Below are 21,884 nucleotides of genomic sequence, written 5' to 3'. Positions count from 1 at the left end.
TACGATACCAGGCAGAGGAAAAACCTTCTGGATAACAAATTTTATGAATCGCTGTAAAAATTCACCTTTTTGAGGATTATAACCTAAAATGTTTGGAATACCTTTCTAATTTTGATTCTAGCTCTACCATATTACAATAGATGACAAAATTGGGACATAATGGCTACACACTTCAAATCATTCCAAACCACATATTCTGAATTTCTTCCATATGTGTTTTAGCTCAACTAAAATCTCAGCAAGTAACAGAACCTACCATAGTGTGATATTTGGCATAAGGCTATTCTGTCTTCTATCCCATTTTGAAAGCAACAGAAGATCCTTTAAAATATATTTTTTAAATAAAAATTCTCTCCTGTGTAATGGATTTCAAGAAATGCCAGTATAGCCTAGACTGTTTTTTCCTCACTTCCCTCGTCATAAAACATAACTGAATTCTTTGGACAGGAAGTCTTAGAAACGCACAGACTACTCCCAAATGTCAAATAACTGTCATTATTTGGTTATCTTCCTATGTAGTCAAACGTTACTTTCATTTACAAGTTCTAATTTGATTCCATGGACTTTTGTTCTCTGAGACACTGTGTTCCATCTGTTCAATGACTCCTCAGTAGAGTCACAGAAATTGGCTATAAACATAATTCCAACTTGTGTAAAAATGAAAGACTTCAACATAGATTAGGAAGCTTCTATTGATTTTTCAAGAAACTATCACATATTTGGCCTAGGCCTTACAAAGGACATCTCAGTTTATTTATATTTACCAAAGAAGAAACTAATAGCACATGATATCCTACTTGGATTACTTCTTTATCACGACAGAAACACACCAATTTTATAAACTGACAAGTGAAAATAAAAGTAAAATGAAATAAAATAACAAATGTCAAGTTAATAAAGTAGATTTATTGTCTAAATGAGAAACAATCATAATGCTCAGATTTTTAATCTATCAAGGATTATTCTGGATATAGATGAGGATACAGCAGTTAAAAAAGGTATTTATTAAGGACCTAATTGTACATACCTGCTAAATGATGGAAGAATGCATTCAGACTAGAACTTAATTCTGGACTCTTATAGATTTATAAATTTATCAAATACTAGACTGATATTTAAATGTTATCTCTGAAATTATACAAATTGAAGGGAAGAAATCGACAAATATGATAAAATATTATGTTTGATTGTCCCACGTGTTACACTCTAGATAGAAAGTTAACTGAGTACCATGTGACAGAACAATAAAAAGCAGACTGAAAGAAGTAATGCAGCCCCTTCATGTGACAGAAGAGGAGGGCTGGGGCACTGGCATGCACTGAGCTCATCTGAAACAGTCACTCAAAGGTGTCCTGATGCTATTCAAGACCTAGGCAGAGTGTTCTGTCAGCACATGGGGGATGCAGTGAGGTTTGCCCAGGAAGGAGACAGGCATACGAGCATCAGGTTCTGGCCAATGATCGGTGCACAGGGATGCACAGGCATCTGACAGAGGCAGGAGGCTGCCCATGTCACGAGACTTCAACATCACCTAAATATATACAATCCTATCAGGGGAAAGGGATACGCCAATCCAAAATGTACTGGTCGGCCACTGAGGCAGAGTAAAGAAGAGAAGCTGAGGCAAACATCTGAAACATCTAGGGAAGAACTGTCCCGAGGCCAAGGACCTTCAAGTGTTCTGGCTCTACTGCAAGGCTTCAGATCACAAAAACCTGGCTAGTCCCCTCTTTTAAGACATATGAAGAAGCTGGCATCTGAGAGGCAGAACAGAACACTGAGGAGGAACTTGTGCTCTGGAGTCAACGACCGAGGTTTGAGTCCAGCTCCTCCACTGACTAGATATGCTACCTTGGGCACATCACTGAGCTTCTTTAAGTCTCGCCTTCCTCAACTATAAAGTGAGGAATGTTCTAAGTGCCTTATTTGCACTATTTCACAGAATCCCCTCCACAACCACATGAGGAGGTACTGTCAGTCTCCACTGTCCTTTGTTTGCCTAAGTCAACAGCTGGAAAGTGGTGACCCAGAGCCAGGGTTCGTTCCAGTAGTAGGCTAACTGATCTTCGTGGGCAGGCAGAAGAATTAAATAAGGAATGTGTTCATTCATTCTCAGCATTCAACAAATGCACGTGCCAGGCACTGTGCTCCCTGCTAAAGCATGTAGCACAGACCTCTGGTACCTGATAAGCACGTACTCAAAAATGTTTGCTATTACTATTAAGAAGGAGGAAATGTTTGTGCAGAAGTGAACACCCCAGTTCCCCTATCAGTTACATTTCTCACTGTAAAGTAAAAGATTGATTGTGTGGTCTTCATTAACATCAAACTGCTAAGTTGGGACCTCAGCTGTGTTTTGCGACAACCAGGCTAAAGGCTGGACCCCAGATGATGGTAAATTCACCAAGGGAGAATGCTAGCAGCCAGGATGCTGCTGGCTTTGCTTTGAGAAAAGAATGGACCACTCGAAAAAGAGGCTGACCAAAGAGAATCAAGACTTCCATTTCTAGAGTTCTGAGAAACACTGGGAGAAAAGTTTTACAGCTTCTTACAAGCTACAAGTAAAGATGAACGAGTAAAACAGATTTTTAGCAAAGTGAAAATAAACCTCTTTATAGAAAACACTTTAAAATTTAAATTTTCTGAGCCTTTATTAAACTTTTTCATAGCCTTTGAACCTGCCATCAGAGATCAAACCATTAATCTAAAGAGAATGTTTTCCAAACTCTGGACTCACAACAACTCTGTCTGCAGTTGTTGACTGATTATTGTCACGTAAGGACAATCTTCAGGCTGAGAACCTGGACCCAGAAAATGCTTTAGCATAAAGAGAATCGTGAAAGCTCTGCCAAAAATTCCAGACAAATATGTCTTATTGTCTTATGGTATCAATTTGCCACAAGCTGACATTACTCACCATAATTCCCTCTGTGAACAAGGCCTTGTTCATGCTAATTATCTCAACCTGTTTGTGAGAAGTGAAGGTTTTCTAAAATATAGAGACATGCGTATACACAAAATCTTTGTCTTCATTGAGGAAAGAGAGTTCTCTAACGCTTTTCAAAAGAATACGTTAAGGTTTATAGAACACACGCTTATTTCCCTTCTTATTATGCAACATGGATTTCCTTCTAAAACAAATTTTATAATACATTTAATTGAAGTGTATGCTTAGATATAATAGCTAATGCTTAGCCAACGTCATCATTATTTAAAGGAAGGCTCTGATGCTAAAAAATCAATGATTTTAAAAACTGTGTAAAAATATTATATATGTGTATAATACACGTATCTATGGAAATACAGTATAAAATCTGGAGTATTTTCTAGAGCCTTATTTTACTGTGAGTATAATATTCTGGCCATTGGAAGATGGTATCCAACTAATTAGCTATAATAGGGATATGGCTGTTTTTTTAACATTTAATTTTTTCTGCAAAGTCTGCACTTTCATGCAGTGTGAAAATTACACCAGGTAATAAAGAAACACATTTGTGCAAAATCATGGTAGTATAATAAGAAGAGAAAGCAGTACTTTTGACGCCTCTATTACTGATCATTTTAATGAGTTATTTAAAAGGATTTTAATTATTGTAATCAAATATGATGAGCAAGACTTGATGATACTGATTAAAATATGATGGCGAACCAAGCACCTTGTGTAATCGTTGGGGCCCCAAAACGTCAGCAGCCATAAATAGGATGGGAATTTATACCCCACTACCTAGAGATGCCCCTGCATGTTTTAGACATGTTTTAATTTTAATGATATACTGGATATAACGATTTGTTTCCTTTTTATGGCATAACCACAATGAAAAAAAGCAGTTACCTGAACTATAAAGTGCACAAAGCACAAGAGGATACATTTATCGTGACAAAAATGACTTAGCTTCAAGTTACACACTATTACAGGTAATTGAAAAAAGTATAAACCAAGAAGATATTAACAAAAGTCTCAAAAGAAATTACAAAGCTTTTTACAAATCACTGAATAATCTTTCTTTTTTATATCTTCCTTTTCACTTCCCCAATTACATCATGCAAACTCAGTTATTAGAAAAAGATAAGAGAACTTAAAACTGGTACACTGATATTCATCTTTGCATATAACTTCCTGAAAAATTATATGGATTTCTCATATGGCCATACTTTCTAAAGCAGCGGAATACATAAAGTGTTTTTCTTTTCCTTATTAGGAGTAGAAGAGGACAAGAAAGATGTCCTCTATGTTTCCTCCTTCAGTTATCAAATATTTTCTCTCAATTCATGCTCCCTCCTCAGCCCTCTGAATCCTCTGTAAGACCAGCAGGTGCAAGATTAGGCTCTTGTTGTGAGAGACGCTCAGCCTGATGAAGGCAAACACCATGTGTGTGTTTGCTGTTGAACACACAGAAAAGGTATTTCATGAATAAATATTTTTACATAGAAAGAAAAATATATAAAATAAAATAGAAATGTAATATTAAACTTGAGGTACTCTGAATTTTATTTTCTTTTTTGGCCTTTTTTTAATGATGTCAATTTTCTTTTTATGCTATTATAAAAATAAAATTTTGCCGTTCGCCTCTTTTCAATAATTTGATATCTGACAACCAGAGTTATGGCCCTAATATTTCATTTTCTGGCCAGACTTACATCTCACAGTAATTTTTCTGCACTGGGTGCAAATATTTTTCAACAGCTGCTGCCTGAACCGCTGCACAGCCCTGGTTCTGGCGCGCTCCCTGCTCACGCCTTCTTTCTCTGCTACTTGGTTGTCTCTCTTCCTCAGCTTCATGGAGAAGGGTCAACTTTAAGGATCAGTCCTCAATTTTCTTGTATTTCCTTCCACATCAGCAATTTCAGAGGCGTGTTTCACTCTTAATAGGTTCAATTGTGACTTTTAACTCCAAGCCTCTGTCACCAGCCCAGATTTAGTTCCCAATTTCCAGGACCCATTCCCAAATCTGCCTGGACACCTCCAGAGTCACGTGTATCACTTTTACTCAAACTCTTGTCTGTAACTGAAATTGCCTTTCTCCTGAAACTGAGTTCCCCCATAAATGTTATCATCTTCCCACGCACCAAGGTAAGAACCACCCAAATCAACCTTTGTTTCCTTTGCCCCTTCTCCAGGCCCCACTGATTCTGCAGTTTAAGTATCTGGACAGCCCGTTGGAGCAGCTCCCTTTTTACTTTATTCTTAACACTATCATTGTTCAGACCTAGTTACCTCAATTTTGAGACACTTTATTAAGCTCCTAAATTATACCTGTCATCATGTTTTACTCAGTTTCCCGGCACTTTTCCAACCTTGGAAAAAGTTATTTGCTTTTTCTCAAATATTGCTTCTATTATGTGACTCCTCTGCTTACCAACTACAGGTTATACCTGAGTGCTGACAGAACAAGAATCAGACTGTCACTGTGCTCCTCAGAGCTCTGTTTTGTATGTCTACACATTTCTTTCTATTTCTTATATTGAAATGTAATATTTTCACTCTATACTGTCAATTATTACAGGACATACAAGTTTTTTTCAGGTTGGGTACCTGAAATATAGGATGCTAAAATGAGTTGCTCAGAAACGACAATAATTACAGAACCAGGAAGAGGTCGAAATTAATGGCTCTTAATACACATGCTGCCAGATGGATAAAGCAGAGGGGCGGGGTTTAAGATGAAATTTATCTTGAACATTCATCATAACAATAAATACAGTTTTGATAGAAAAAAATATGACCAAACCTTTATAGAGGTATTCCTCCAGGACCAATGAGATGCCAGGCTAGTCCCACTAATTCCCAACTTTGCACTTTTAAAAGTTGGGAATGACTTTTAAAAGCTAGACAGAAAGAAGTAGGGAGATACTCTGGAACCTGTGATATTAGATATCAAGAATTATCTAATAATTCAAAGCAGATGACGGCAGATAATTTTCCTGTATACAATTTAGATGGTTTTGTAGAGGCATGCAAGAAACTGCTCTGATCCCATATTCAGTGACTAGCCTGTGGTTAACATTAGAATAAGGCAAAAATGTGGATAAAGGATAAGAGTTCTACCATGTGGTTTGCTCTTTAGATGAAAGCAGAGACATAAATTCCAATTTAATATTACGTCTTTCCAGTGCAGCCTGAAACTGTATTTGGCTTGAAATGTAGTTTTATTATTTTTTCTTTCCCTTCTTATTCTACAGGATTTCGGTTTCACCTCCACAATTCTTTCTTTTTAGCCAGACTTATCACATATTATAGTCTCAAACAAACTTTGTGTGTCTGTGTGTGTTTGTGTGTGTATATGTGATCTCAGAGTCTAAGATTTTAGGAACTAAAAGAAAGTTTCAAATAAATAAATATTTCTAAGACATGAAATTGCCGTTAGGTTTCTAATGCTTACCGCTATTGCAGACTTCCTTATTATGATAATTAACAATAAGGAAACCTTTGTGGTGTAGATTGCTTGATTTCTGTCAGCTTTTTCCCCTACTTTGGGATCACTTAGTAATCCTTGGTCTGAAATGAGTCTTCTTCATTAAGGAGAATTAACTATCAAATGAGGTACATCTACTTGGATTTCCTCCTTCTCTAAAATGTTCTGGTAGATAACAACCCCAAATTGAAACCAGACTATCATTTTGTCATCCAAAATCAGAAGAGGAAACAGGAAACAAAGACCCCAATACATAAGAATTAGATCCTCAAAAGACATTCATCGGCATCAGACTGCTTTAAAACTTTTACAAGGTAACAGAAGTTTTGTATTTTATTTTCAACATAAAAGAACCACAAACCAATTCAGAATAGCAACCTTCCTCTAGCTAGGCTATCAGATTCCTTGATTTGTAAGGCAGAAGCTAAGGAGGAGAGATTCATGACGTGCTGTGCAGCCAGCAGAAGCCCAGGGGAGCCAGAGGACTTCTGTCTCTCAGATACTCCTACATTTTTAACACGATGAAACACTTACAATGTCTTGGAGTAAACTAAGGTTAAAGAAATTGAATTAAACTGTTTTATTTGCATTTATTTGACTTTTATGGCCCCTATTTCTTTATTTTATAGTATATTTAATAGAACAAACTAAAGTATATTACGTTTAGTTATTAGTGTTGTCTTGTTAAAAAAAAAAAAAAGCATCATGCTGTTTCAAAGAAAAAGATTTCCAGCATTGTAATCACTGGTTGTGGAAAGTTCAACAGGCTGACAAGCAGCCGGGCGTTAGTGTGAATCCAGGCTCTGTGGCTTCCCCAGCTGCGAGGCTGCACGTTCTAACCTCACCTCAGCAAGTCTCAGTCGCTTCCTGTGTCAAACAGGGATGATCACAGCACCTGGATCACCAGGCTGTTCTGACGTCAGAGATGATGTAAGGCATCTGGTAAATTTATATATATATACACACACTTAAAATGAATGACAGTTAATAATTAGAAATTTTTGTTGGTTGAAAGGTAAAATTAGTGAAGAGTTAATACATATAAATGACTGAGAATGATGCCTAACATCCCAGTGTTAGCTGCTGTCATCATCATCATCATTAAATGGTAAAGGGGAGCTGACAGAACCTGAAGGAAAAGAAGCAAAATTAATCCCATACCTCTCTTTCCTCAAGGAAATGAGAAGAATCCCTATTTGCTAGAGACTTTATACACACTAAGAAGTCAGCCTGATACGATGAAAAGATAGTCATGGATTATAAAGGCCCTATTACTCTCTCTGACTTTTCAGTTGACACTGGATTTGGAACAAAATATTGAGAGGGGCTTGATAAATGACTCATGAAGAGATGCCCTCCCCCCTTGGAATAACCAGCAGTTTGAGGAAGAGCTTTGATTCAGTCCTCTGACGTCTTCCCTTCCTGCTTTCTTTCACCCCTGTGGCCCACCAGCCCAGGAGCCTGGCAGGCAGAGCAGAGGGCCTGCCCCCAGAGCACGTGCCTGCAGGAGGGGAGGGTGGGAGGACCGGGAACTTCATCTGAAGGTTGAAATAATTTTACCAAAAAACAAAGAAACTATGACTATGTTCTCAATAAACTCTAGTCCCAAAGAGAGTCAAAGAATTCTGGGAAGTTTTACAAGTTGTTCTTTGAGCACCTTTGAAGAAATCCATAGTTTTTGTGTCGTGTTAAATAAAGCACTAAAGAACACTTCTGACTGTTTACTCTGAAATGTATAATATCCTAAGTTAAACATACTTTTAATTAATACTTTTATTTCTGACATTTTCTTTTTTTTCCTTAGAGGTCATATTTATGAGATTTGAGCTAAAACCATTTAAGCATCATAGAGTGAGATTTCAGAGGTCTGCTTAGAAAGAAAAATTCTTCCAAATGCTTTGAAAAGGACATGCACTCCTATAGTTGGAATTAACAGGCTTAAAAGCAATTGCTGATGGGCAGAGCACATGAATTGGAACTAATTATTTTAAAGCAGAGTAAATCACAAAATACATCCTTTCATGTAAGTGACTGAGAGGATGGGTACAGAGAACTCACTCTACGTGAGGTAAACACTGAGTCAGTCTTGGTAACGTTCAGCCGTGCAGGAGCACCGTCTGTTGAAGTGTGCAGGCATTTCTGGCTACAGCAGCTGGCACATAGCAGGCACTCAGTATGTGTTTGCTGAGCAAACGGATAAATGTGTCATTACAAACCTCTGCAGGTCTGCTTATGCTATACAACATGCTACATTTTTATTATCTGGTCTAAATTATAATTATTGGCTCATGAACTTGACTATGATAGAGATTTGTTAACATAGGAGTATCGCTTTATTAATGCTAATTAACTTTCTTTTGAGGAATAAAAGGATCATAGTGAAAGACAGCTATTGAAAATGTTTGTTGACTTTTAAGATGTAGATTCCATCAGATTAGTATTCTTCCTTTAGAAAAAAAGTCTCTGCCAAGGGAAATACTCTCTCTTAAATGATATCACTATCCTCAGAAAAGAATCTGGATAAAGCACAAAATATCCACTGATCTCCTGATATTTCAAAATAGATCAATATATTTACTTAAGTAAATCCTTGCAACTATTCTTGAGCTAACTGTAACCTAGTAAAAGTTTATATATATTTAGACATATACACATACATATATATTTTTTTCTTTCTTCCCTAGATTGAACATCCCCTTGCTGTGTGATATATGACTAAAGAATAGTATATGGAGACAAGTAACGAAGACCACAGAAGTTGTGAAAAGGAGAAAAACGAGATGGTGGCAGTAACTGTACACTTTAAATTTACCCTAAGCACATAGACTCCATTTACATGAGTGTATAGATGCCTTTATTTTACTTTTGCCCGCAGCATTGGGTATTTTGCATTTATAAATGTGACCTGTATTAAACCCAAGTAAGCACTAAATCATGCTGTTCAGATACTAACTTTCAGAAAGGGCCACATTCTCTTTTCCTTTTACTGAAGCGCAATTTTTAAAGGTAAAAATCTTATCATTTTAAATTTGCCACAATATCTAGTTTCCCCTGCCACCTTCCCCGTTTATTTTATCATTTGTCTTCTTCTCTTGATACTATCTGTTCACACAGCAGTCTCTCCAGCCAGACTGCAGCTTCATCAAGTCGCAGGTGTACTGCAGCTGAGAATCCTGAGCGCCCCCGAGGACTCATTATTTAGGAGAGTGACGGTTTAGGGGAGTGAAGGTTGCTCATGCACTTTCCTCCTCTAACTCTATTTTTGTTAGTTTCCATTCATTTTGGGGTGCTTTTTTTAAGACCCAGAGTAATTTTTTTCTCTCCATCTTTACCCTCATGGATCTTTGTCTCTTATAGATAAAGTGTCTTCTTCAAGGATAACGAATACCAAATAGTATCTTAAAAAACAACAATCACAGCATATTCACTACTTCTCATTACAGGTATGAAGAAATATTAGGATTGATAGAAACACCAACATATCAATGTGTAAATATCTTCTGTTATCACAGACATCAAAATTTGAATAACCGACAGGAATAACCTCACTAAAGGGCACTTTTAAAAGTTACTCAGTAAATGGTAACATCTGCTAGAAAAGAAAGGATGACTTTTTTTTTTTATCAAGGAGAAAAAAAGTTACTTAGCAATGTGAGCTATCGAAAGATGGTTATTAACATTGTTCACTATTTCAACAATGTTTTCAGGGTAATGGAAAAATTCTCTCACGGTTTTTCTTTCTTATATTTCTTCAAAGTAAATAGAAAATATAATGATATCTTTCATCCTCAATAGGATGTTATGATTTAAACATAATGCAAATCTTAGAATTTATTCTTAGGGTTACCTAGGAGATGCCAAGTAATTACCTGGCAAATAGCAATCAGCGCAAAGACTAAGCCTCTTACCATCAAATCCGTCCTCTTCTGACCCTAGTTCATCATCTGAGCAGATGTTGAGGACATTTACCAGCATCTCAGTCACTGAAAAGAAAAAGGAAAGAAAGAAAAAAAAGTCCAGATTTTCTGTTATAACCTTAATTATCACTCTGGCATTGTGAATGAGCAAGCTCAGCAAATACATTTCTTACCTATATTGTATAGAGAATCTCCTGCAAAGTAGTTTCTATTAAATCCAGACTATAAAAAAGATAACAGGCTTTGTGATTCTATGCACACTTCATGTTTATAGAATTATTAGCTCATGCCTATGAAATCTAATGGTAACAGTTACTAGTTGTAGGTCAACAGATAATGGACAAATCAAATATGTGAATGAAGTATAAATCTATGAAGGAGAAAATGGTCACTTTAGAATTTTAATTTATTTGCACACTGATGCTGCTAGACCTAGCACAGATTGCCCATTTCTATTCACAGGGACTAAGTGAACGCTGGGTCTCTTTTTTATTTTTTTAACCCCTGGAGAACCTAGCACAGTGACAGGCATGTGGTTTTGTGCTTAATAAAAACTGCTGATTGATGAACTAATATATTTGTAGTAGTTTTGAGAATACTGATTTAAAAAATGAATGTGTTGATAGATATATCATTAAATTGTAAATAAAGCACAGGTACGTTTACAAGAAATTCATTTGAGTAAAGAGATTACAATAGGACTACATAAACGTGTTGTAAGGAGAAAATTCGTACTGCATCACTTTTACACTAAGGGGCATGCTATTCACATCTGACATCTATCACGAATGTGCAAAGAAGCTTGTCCACTATTTCTTCAAGAGCTATTTTTTAAAATCAATGTTTTTCTAGAATGGAAGGTATAGGATAAAGAGTAAAACTGCAGCAGAGCCAATGTTCATCTAGAGCTTCAGTTTAATTACAACAGTGATTTATGTATATACGCAAATACATTAATATGTTCTTTTAGAATAGATGTTCAAATCTGAGTAATGACTGCGAACAACCCAACTGAAGGGTGTTCAGAGTGGCCAGGAGTTGTCAGCATTCGCACTGCTTCTGTTTCCAAAGAAGCAACAGGTGACATGAACACATGCCACGACCCGCCAGGAGCAAGACAGCACAAACACTTATCAGACTGCCAAAATGTGCTTTTGACTTGTTTTAGAATCCAAAGGGAAGATTTTTTCATCGAAATTCATAACTTCCTGGTTTAATCATGTGGGGGCATTTAAAGGAAAAAAAAAAGAAATATTGTAGGAAAATAAATATTACATATATTAATATGTTACATATATTTATTAACATAAATAAAAATATTTCAGAAAAATGTGTACCTTTTCTCTAACCACCCCCTCAGGACATCATTTCCTGAAAGACGCGCAAACTCTCATCTGTGTAACAGTGTGCGCTCACTTCCCAAGCGACATGAGAGGTGACGCGCGAGGAATGGCCCAGTCTGTCACAGTAGGCCTCCTAACTAAAAGCTCAAGCTCAGTGGGTGAAGGCCTTTCCTTGAAAGTTTGGCTGAGGTTTAGGTCAAAATATAAAAACAAAACAAAGAAAGAAAGAAGGAAGGAAAGAAACGCCCAATTCTTCTGGAAAACTGGGGCAAGTTAATAGGCATCTTTAAAATGTAAATTTGTCTCACCTTGTAATACACTAATTGCCACTATATTTGTCATGAACTGTTCTTTGCCGGACACATTGTCTTTCAAAATGCTGTAGCCATTAATCACTATCATACAATGATCATTTTTAACATCAGAGAGGTGATTTCGGAAAGCATGGCCATCTTAACCTTTGAATTTGGCAGTCAGTTTGTAAAATAAAACAGCACTTTTGAATTATAATACAAAGGGGTAAGAAAAAAGGTAGCCATTACAGCTTGAAGCCAGTTAAAACTTTATATCTGTTATTTTTAAAAGAGTTCTATTACTCTAACGAGATTATATAAATTCTTCTAATATACCTCATTTCTTTGGTTCCCTCTTAACTCACTCTTTGCATTTTGTTAATACAACAGACAGTGACACACTTTCAAATCCCTTCTCTCCTGGTGCAGCCTGTGAGTTTCACTGGTAAGGCCAAGCGCTTCTCCTTCCGAGTGTTTCATGGGGAAAACGGCCGCATCTCCTCTCCCTCCCGCCTGAATCATTTTATTAGGACCTTCTCAGGACTCCACCACACACCTTTCTCCCCAACAAATGGCAGGGACCAAGTGAAAACATCCATGAAGTTTGGAAGCCAGTATGGGTGAGGAGAACAGTTGAACTGCCGGATATTCATGACGTTGTTCTCATACTTCAAGACTGCAGCTGAAAACGACAAAAAGAAGGATGTTAGATTCACAAGCACGCATTTCTGCTTCTACACATGGCTTCAGTTGATCAAGAATATTCAACTCTCTGACTTAAGTTCCAAAACATCAAGGCAAATAGCTTAATCAGTCATGAATGTTTATACTACTTATGGCCTTAAACTTCATTTGGTGGAATATGTAACTGCACAACATATGAATACTAAATGTGAATGGCATTATAATTTGGCAAATATTTATACAAAATAGTTAATTAAATGTCTGTCAGAAATTAGATCAAGCTCCTCTTGCAGCCAACAACATTCTAGTCTTAATATATGATGATACTAATAAAAGTGACATAACTAAGTTAGTCTGAAATAATTTAATAATCTCCTCAAATATCTGAATAGAATTTCTATTTCTTTTAAAAAGCACTTTTTTCCAGTAGACTTGATAATAGTTGTAGAAAACAGTTTAAAATTAGATTGTGTTCTTGACTTAATAAAGTAACATGTTTGAGTTGAATCTGCATAAAATAATATACTGGTATCTGACTATGCACTTGTCTCTTGAAAAGGATGCACCATCCAGGACTTAGAAGAATGAATCTGCCGGCTTCACTCTGCTTTGTATGGTGTCTGTGGGTTAGACACACACGCACATGGAACGCTATGGTTCCAGAGATCCTAAGAGTCTCACTTCCACCCGGATTCAGAAATTCATTCTTTAGCAATCCTGGGACAGGGTGAGCAGGTCTCCGTGCGCACTTTCAATGAGGGAAAAGCCATCTGTTTTAACGGGGTCACCTGTTCCACGGATACACAATTTTAAGTTGTGGGAAATTCTCAGGTTGAGCTTAAACCTTCTTTACCACTCACTGATTCTAGTTCTGCCTTCTTGGAGAATACAGAACAGTATACTGCTGTTTGTGAATGACAGTCTTTTAAATATTAAGAACAATACTGTCCTATCATACTTCCTGAGCTTTGGCAAGATTTCACTTTTACTATCCTGTCATAGCATCACTAGCATTACAGTAGTGGAGATTATCAAATAGATCCTAGATGATGTCAAATGAGTCTTCCTTGTTTTTGTTTAGGGGTTTAAAATATAGAATAAATTAATCATTTCATTACTTTTTGATTTTTAGACTGACTTTTAGATAAGGATATACTGTACCATATGGTTACAGATAACAGAACAAAGCCCTTAAAAATCTATGTTTTGAAAAGTTACTGAAAGTTTACTGGGTTTGAGGTTTTACATTAATGTCTGAATTAACATCTTACTTAACTTCCTACTTAACGATGTCTTTAACAAAGCATTGCTTTCAGAACTCTCTATTTGCTCTTCCACCTGGAATATTTTCTCAGAAATCTCTGAATATTCAAATTCTTCCTATCCTTTGGTGGCCAGCCCAAACACTATCCCCAGTGAAATCTCTTCTGATTTCTTCTGGTGGATATAATCTCTCCTTCCTCTAAATTCCAAAGCCCTTGACTTACATCTCCATATGGATTGCATGTATTATTCACTTTTGCGCATAGCTGTTCTTTGTTTACCTGTATGTCCCTAACTTCTCTCCATGTCTTTAAGGACAAGTACTACACAACAGGCTTTATATCCCTTTGTGCTTCACGGGTATAGATGCTCAGAAGCTAATGATACATCTTGATATTTCCCCTACAATCTTTTTAAGAAAATTCTTCCTCATCCCTTCAACCCCTCCGCATAGGGAGACTTCCAGAGCCTATTCCCTTTCTTGCTCATCTGTCTTCTGGATGCACGCCACACTGGCAATGTCACTGCTCACGTGCGGCCCAGAACGAGTACATTCTTCTTGGTGGTTCTGGTCAGTGCAGAGTATGGGGAGGACACCACATACATCGTATTGCAACCTGAGAGTGTGCTGACGTTTTCAACAGCCTGCAGTTAACTAAAATCATCCTTGAGAACAATCTTTGCTTTGAATCATAATTCTGGCTAACCACTCAGTTCCAGGGAAAGGAATCACAGCCACTTTGGAGACAAGAAATGCAGACAGAGCAGTCAACATTGATAAGAAGGGATTATTCTCTTCTTCCATGGAATTCTGAATCCCGCCACAGAGTTCTGTAAACTCATTCTTCTTTACATTATCCTATCATTTATGCTATATGTCATTTGGCCTAAGGGTACATTTGTGCCTGAACGTATTAAATACCTGCAAGTATTAAAAACATGTCAAATGAAAAACACATGGCAAATTACCATGCCAATACTTCTGATCTGCCAGATGGCAAAGGTACAGTATTTCTCACCTTTGCTAAGTGCTACCTGAGTACTGGCTCCATGTAAAAGGTCTTTACTATTTTTGAATAATGCATATTCATAGCAGAAATGGATCCTCATATCTTCAAAAGAATCTTTTAAGGTTTTAAGTTGTCTCTTTGAAGAGTAATTTCTCCTCTAAGTTTCCTCCACTTGTTATTAGCATTAGGTTAGTGCAGCAGGAGGAAGGAAAATAAGTGTTCTAACTAACAGTGCCCTGGAGGAAAGGGAGAGGCTTTATCTAAGACGTTATTTCATCCTTACTGCAAATCCGAGAAGAGGGGTGACGGCCCGTATGTTACAGACTAAGGAACTGAGGTTGAGAACTGAAGTGACTTGCTCAAGATCGTGCAACCAGTAACTGGAAGATCTCACTCATATTTGAACTCAGCTGTTACTGACACCAAATCCATGCTTCCCTTCCGTCTCTCATAAATTATAAACGTACACATGCTAGTCCTAGCTGTTAGGCTAAGTTAACTTTGAATATGGTATTCACAACTAAAGAGCTTTAAGCTTTTTCCAGAATACATGTTTGAGAAACATGAAATAGGATGCAAATTTGCAAGTCGGGTAAGACTTGTCCAATAGATACAACAGAAATTCTGTTTTGTGGCTGGTGAGATAAAGCATTTATTCATTCAACGCTGGCTCAACACAATTTATCTGACTGCCTACTGAGAAAGCACATACTGTTTTTCATATTCTATTTTTGTTTCTTAACAGCAGAAATAATACATTTTAACAGTAGCTACATCTACGAAGCACCTGCTATGCACCAGGCACTATGTTTGGTCCTTTACAAGCATAATCACAAATCTTCACAATATCCCTACCAAAGAGGTTCTTATCATTTGCATTTTGAAAATAAGCAAACAGGGAGAGGTTAACTTATTTGCCCAAGGTCAAATATGAGAAGCAGCAAATCTCAGTTTTGGCATGAATCTAAAGTCCCTGATTTTTCTAGTATTCCAGAATATTCTCAGTCTAACTGTTTAAATTGTTCAATGTCTACCAAGTTTTGGACACAGATTCCACATTTATTCTTTCTAAAAAGAACCACTGGTCTGGAAGGCGAGGAGTCCAGACCCCTAGATGGATTCTGTGGTTAATTACTCAGGAAACCGCAGGTACGTGCATCTCTAAGTCTCAATCGCCTCACCTAACTATCTGGGTTCATCTAGATAATTTATAAGACCTCTTCCAGATCTGAAGGATGTCAACAAACGCCTCATCATTAATGCAATGACTGGTTAATATTCTCAGTAATTCTAAAGGCTATTAACAGAATTTTTTCTTATTTTTCTATAGATTAAAAAGAGGAGTAACAAAGGAGTAACTTCAAAACGCAAATATACCAATATGTATTCTTTTTTCTTCAGTAACATAAAATATTCAGGAAAAAATACTTCTTGAGTAACCTTACATTAATAAATTACTCATGAATTTTTATGTTTTTGTATAATAAATATACCACAAAAATACAAGAAAAAAATTAAGTCAAAACAGTACCAAATATCTACAGTCATGACATTCACAGTTAACGTTTCATCTTCCACCTCCCCCATCCTCCGCCCCTGTGGCTGCCTCTGACTGTCACTGGGATTACAAAACTCAACTGGAACCCTAAGAGTGTGCTCTTCTCTGAAGTACTGGAAAGAAGTTTATCTCCCGTGCAGTATAAATAATACAAATGGTTGTACTTCAAGAATCACTCGAGACCACCTCCTGAGACCTTGTTTGAGAAACTGAGAGAGGGAAAAAGAACAAAGTCTACCATCAAGAAACTCCTCTATTCTGCCGGCAATTACACATGACTGCACACCATATAACAATGACATCAGAGGCTTGGAGAAGGATTATGACACATATACGGGCCTTAGATGATTAATCATGGTTTAGAGCAGACCAGACAGCACAGAAACAAATGCTCTTCTGTTGCACATGCAGTTGTGATGAATAGCTGGAAGAAAATTTGGTATAATAGAAAGAATACTAATCCCCATGAATCTAGAGGCTGACTGACTGCCAGTTCTTTCTCTGATGTCAAAATTATGGTCTTATGCAATTACTCAGTCCAATCATTTTTATTGTACCTGTAGAATCCTATATAAGCATGTAAGAATGCTTATGTAAAAGGTATAAAATGAGTAATCAAAGGATCTTCCTACTTGGGAATGGGGAAGAGGCCCTGGACCTCTAGTATTTCTAATTAGGGACAACTAAGTCCCCTGAATACAGCGAAACTCAAGAAACAGAATCTAGATCTTAATCCATGCCTCTGCCTACCAAACCCTGCACTAAATTGCTAAGCCACGTCCAAATCTGTAAATTAAAGAGGCCTCTCCTACTTTGAAATTTTGATGAGACCACAACAACCAATATTTCATAAGAACTTGATAACATTTTTCAACATCTTCTTTACAACTGCCATCACCAGGGAAGCTGATCACAGGACAAAAAGCGACAAAAATAGAAAGATTAAAAGACAGCTTTTAATTTAAGAGAGGTTATCAAAATATTGCTAGCAAGATGCGTTGACTAGCTCCACCAACCATGGGCTCAACACATTCCAAGTAGATTCCAAAAGGAATGCAGAGCTCGTTTACTGAAAAGGACATTACAGTAGTAACTGTCAGATCCCAACATACCTCAGGCGTCCTCAACACTAGTAAGGCTGTTTTAAGAGAGGGAAGAGGAGAGGCCAAAAGAACAGAAAGGACACATTTTACTCCCTTTCTCACCCTTCTACTAACAGTTTTTCATCTCCTTAACTCTAATTGACCATCCATTCCCATCTTCAAAAGAAGGGACAGAAAAGAAACGAAGATGAGAGGGAAACAAATGGGGGCACTCCAGAATCATTATAATCCATCCAGGAAAAAAGTGCCTAATAGATCCAGGATGTTTTTTCCTTTCAATTCTTCCACCTGCAGACACCCTAGCAGAAAAACTAGCATCAGTGTGTTCTTTTGGCAAAGTTCTACCATCAGAGGAGGAGGAATGTTGGCTTAACAGATAAAATTTTTGAGGGAGGATCTATGTACGTATAATGTCCTTTGGCAGTATGTTAAGATTATGTTGGTACGCTGCCAGAAAGGGTTTTTTTTTCTGATTCTGGGAGAAATGCTATACAATTTTTAAAATTTGCATTTTCCCATAAAGATTACTTATTTGGGGTACAATTTTCATTTAATATTTTGGGAAGATATACATGCATATTCCTATATATGCATACTTTTTGTAGTACATATTATATCATCTATCAACACAATCTCTACTGTTCCTCCCGATTGGAAATCTGATTCTAACTCTCATCTCCTTTTTTTGTTTGCTCAATATCCTGGACTTGCCAGATGGGTTCTGTTTTAAAAAAGATTCCCTTTTTATTATTATTAGTTACCTAGGTGAAGGGAAAGTTACCAATTCATGAGGGTTACTGAATTTGGTGAGCAGGGACTACACTTGTAACTCACTTTCACTCCATAATGCAGAAGGTCAGGCCCAAAGTAAGTGTTCAAGGCATTATGAAGACTGATTTCAAGTTTCAATTTTTAGGTAATTTTGTCGTAATCTTCAGCACGAGTTTCTTGAAAAATTTAATGTTTAAACTGTTTGATTCAGTATTTAACATAGGGTCTTCCACAGGCAAATTCTCAGTAACTTCTACGTAATGACCTAATTTCAACTATCCTGAAAAATTTTATTATTAATGAATACAAGCAGTATCTATACATAATTTCCTTGAAGCTATGAGCTCATGCTTTTGTATTTATCAAGATACACACACATGTTACTAGATATAATCCGTTATGCCCACATCTAGCCCCTGGCCCGCTCCCCTTATCTTGTCCATGCACCCTTCATGGCACCTGTAACTTTTTTTAATTTTGCTACAAGTCCCCTACATAAAATTTGGATGATGTTATCTTCCTTATGTGAAGGAAGGAGACTGTACCAGATATAATCATGAAATAATATGAGACCATCTTATGAATATGTGTGTGTGTTACGTGTTTCCCTTCTTAATATTCTGTCAGAAAATTCTGAATGAGGTCATTATTCAAATAGAGACATTTTGGTAGAGTGAGTGGAAGGAAGATGATGGAAGGGATGGAGGAGGCATAGATCTCGTATATTCTTTTATAGAGCTTTGTACCGTACCTGGCACATGATTAATAGTGAATAGTACTACATGAAGAAAACATCTAAGGAAAGGAAATACAGAAAGGAAGGACAAGATGGAGAAAGAGAGGAAAGAAAGAAAGAAGGCAGGCAGGCAGGCAAAGAAAAAGTAAAGAAAATTTTCAAAACCATAAAACATTTAACTTGTCAGGACACTGACAATGTAACTAACCACATACGAACAGAAGTCTGAAGCGAGCATGAAGGAATTTAGGAAAAAGGTAATGTGTCACTTCTAAGGCTCAACTCTGTTTTAAAATCGTAAAAGAGTCTCTAAGATAGATAAGAGTGGAAATAATATTGGCTCTGTGACATAGTCACTGTGTGAACTTAGGCAAACATTTCTCCTTCTTTGAGCTTTACCTTCCAAACTTGTAAGATAAGAAAATACCTGTTTTGTCACTGTCAAAGTATGAAGATCAAGTAAAATATGTGATCAATGTACATGATAATATATAAAATAAAATATTTGGCACCTGAAAAATGCAAAGTATCCTGGCTCAGTTTCAAACTCCTCAAGGAGGGGAAGCCTGTCAATTTTTAATATTTTGCCATTTTATAATTCCCATCTAATGTGTCACATCTAAATACTAGGATCCAGAGAATTTGGGCCAGAAACCAATCCCTGGAATTAGCTCAAGTCCAGTGAAACACTATGAATCATTTCTATCATTACAATTTCACATAGAAAATTTGAATTTCTTCCATTAAATATTTTTTGCTAAGTCAACATGAAAGAATTAGTTTTAAATTTCTTCCCAGTCTTAGCTCGTATATTCCTTTTAAGTTCTAATCCACATCATTATAATGCTAAAATAAGGCTTAAGCAACCCTAGACTAAGTGAGATAGAGAGATTCAGGTGAAGTTTTAACCTGCCAGAGGAGACAGCATGGACATAGGAAACACTGTGCCCATGACATGCTCTCACTCAGAGCAGCTGACACTCACCAGTTCCGAATGCATAACAAGGGTGACTATACCCTGGTGGGAGGTACCTTGAAAACTGTTGGTATCTGTGTGCAATCACAGAACACCCTTTTCATCTTCAAGCTTGTAGTGGTATGAAGTGAGGTTGCTATCTCCAATATATCCTTGGCACTGAGTTAATATTAAGCTTGTACACTTGATAGCTACATTATTTTCTGTGGAAGTAATGTCACTGCAGACTTTGTGACATTGTCAGGGGAAAGTTAGGATCTAGAATTTCTAGATAATGAATAGCAAGTGATAATGCACTGATTCATGTCTTTACCATTATATATATTGTCCCTGCTTTCCCCATGTTAAATGCTTTTACAGAGAATTAGATTTCTAGAGAAGTAGGTTTCAGTCCAGTGTAAGAACCTTCTAACCATCTGTCAGAAGGCGGAATGCAACACCTCAAGATATATCCCCCAGCTGATCCTGTCCAACTGGCAGCAGAAAAGCACTGACATGAATCTTGGAGGATTCAACATGGCCCGGGGATCCTGTCTTCAACCCCATTTGAGGTCCTGTACAGCTTGAGATCCAAAATCCTGCAATTCTATGGGCAAAGCTTTGTGAAAAGCAAGGATTATTTTACCCACTGTATTGTCACTTTGTTAAAGTTCCTCACTAACTTAAGTGCCAAAATTTACAATTATGCAGTGGTGATGGTTAAGAAACCCATAAGGTCGTTTGTTTAGAGCAAAGACACACAGATCATGTGTAGATTAGTTTAATTAAGATATATAGTGAGAGTAATTCTCATATAAAAAATCTTGAGAGATTTTTCTCTTTTCTATTTTATCCTCTATCTCATTAATTAAATGTTCAAACGTAAACAACTTGACCACTGGACTGAAACTAATCTATTAATAAAGTGGCCTCCAGCAATGACACTCTCACGGTGGCGCTGAATAAACAAAAGCAAAAGTATCAGCACTTCAGGAGACACTTTTCAAAGGAGAAATTAATTATTTATTTTAGAATAATATACAAAATACTCTGACTTTATTCTTTTAGTAACGTATACATGTGAATGTATAACGCTCATGTAATTTTAATGTGATAACAGCTGACTCTTCATTTCAAAACCTTAGTCAGTCGCCTAAACCTAATGGAGCCCTGAGTTGAATAGCGATGAGCGCAAACCTGGCCCTGAGAGCTTTCACAGCACAAAGCTGACACAGAAAAGCACAGACAGAGGTGAGCCTGTGGGCTCTGGAGTCTGTGCTGAGTTTCAGCCTCAGTGCTAGTCCCTGACCAGCTCGTTTGAACCTTGAGGAACGTACGTGAACCCTCCGTGCCACAGCTTTTCATCTACAAAATCAAGATGTTAATGTAACTCAGAGTTGTTGCAAGGTTAAATGCATTTATACACGGAAACGCAGAGCAGTGTCTGCCAGTGGCAAGTGCTCAATATATGTTCGTTGTTATTATTGTAATACACTACTTGCAGAAATAGAGCCAATAGCATTTGTACAGCATGCTATCCCAACTGAAGGGAAATATTCACATTTACTAAATATATTATCACCAACCGAGAAAATATACCAAGCTATATCCCAAAGTGACAATGATACTGACAACGGTACCGAAATTATAATCACAGACTGCGGCCACATGTTGAAGAGTCCTGTATGTAACAGGCAGCAAGAGGGGACATTCTGCTGGAAGCTCTCTGAAGTTAATCTTATCCATCCATCTCAGAGCAGCAACTCCCCTGAGAACCAAGCATGACCTCCCAGCCTCCACTTCTCCTCAGCCTTCAACCTCGACACACGTTTCCGTGC

The 21,884-nt window shown here is 37.1% G+C and overlaps 1 protein-coding gene across 15 annotated transcripts in view; it reads right to left on the bottom strand.

The window, feature by feature from the left end:
• PPP3CA (protein phosphatase 3 catalytic subunit alpha) overlaps positions 1–21,884 on the bottom strand; it is a 284,698-nt gene that overhangs the window by 24,390 nt on the left and 238,424 nt on the right. For all 15 annotated transcript variants that reach the window (XM_070505289.1, XM_070505284.1, XM_044766382.2 and 12 more), the window contains 2 exons: positions 12,523–12,648; positions 10,322–10,396 (listed from right to left, as the gene is read on the bottom strand). In XM_070505289.1, the coding sequence (XP_070361390.1) occupies positions 10,322–10,396; positions 12,523–12,648 (201 nt within the window). The remainder of the gene's footprint in view (positions 1–10,321; positions 10,397–12,522; positions 12,649–21,884) is intronic.

The sequence above is a fragment of the Equus asinus genome, chromosome 3, assembly GCF_041296235.1.
Source record: "Equus asinus isolate D_3611 breed Donkey chromosome 3, EquAss-T2T_v2, whole genome shotgun sequence".
In the NCBI taxonomy this organism is placed as follows: domain Eukaryota; kingdom Metazoa; phylum Chordata; class Mammalia; order Perissodactyla; family Equidae; genus Equus; species Equus asinus.
Note: the sequence above shows the minus strand (reverse complement) of the source record. Positions and strands in the feature narration are given on the sequence as shown.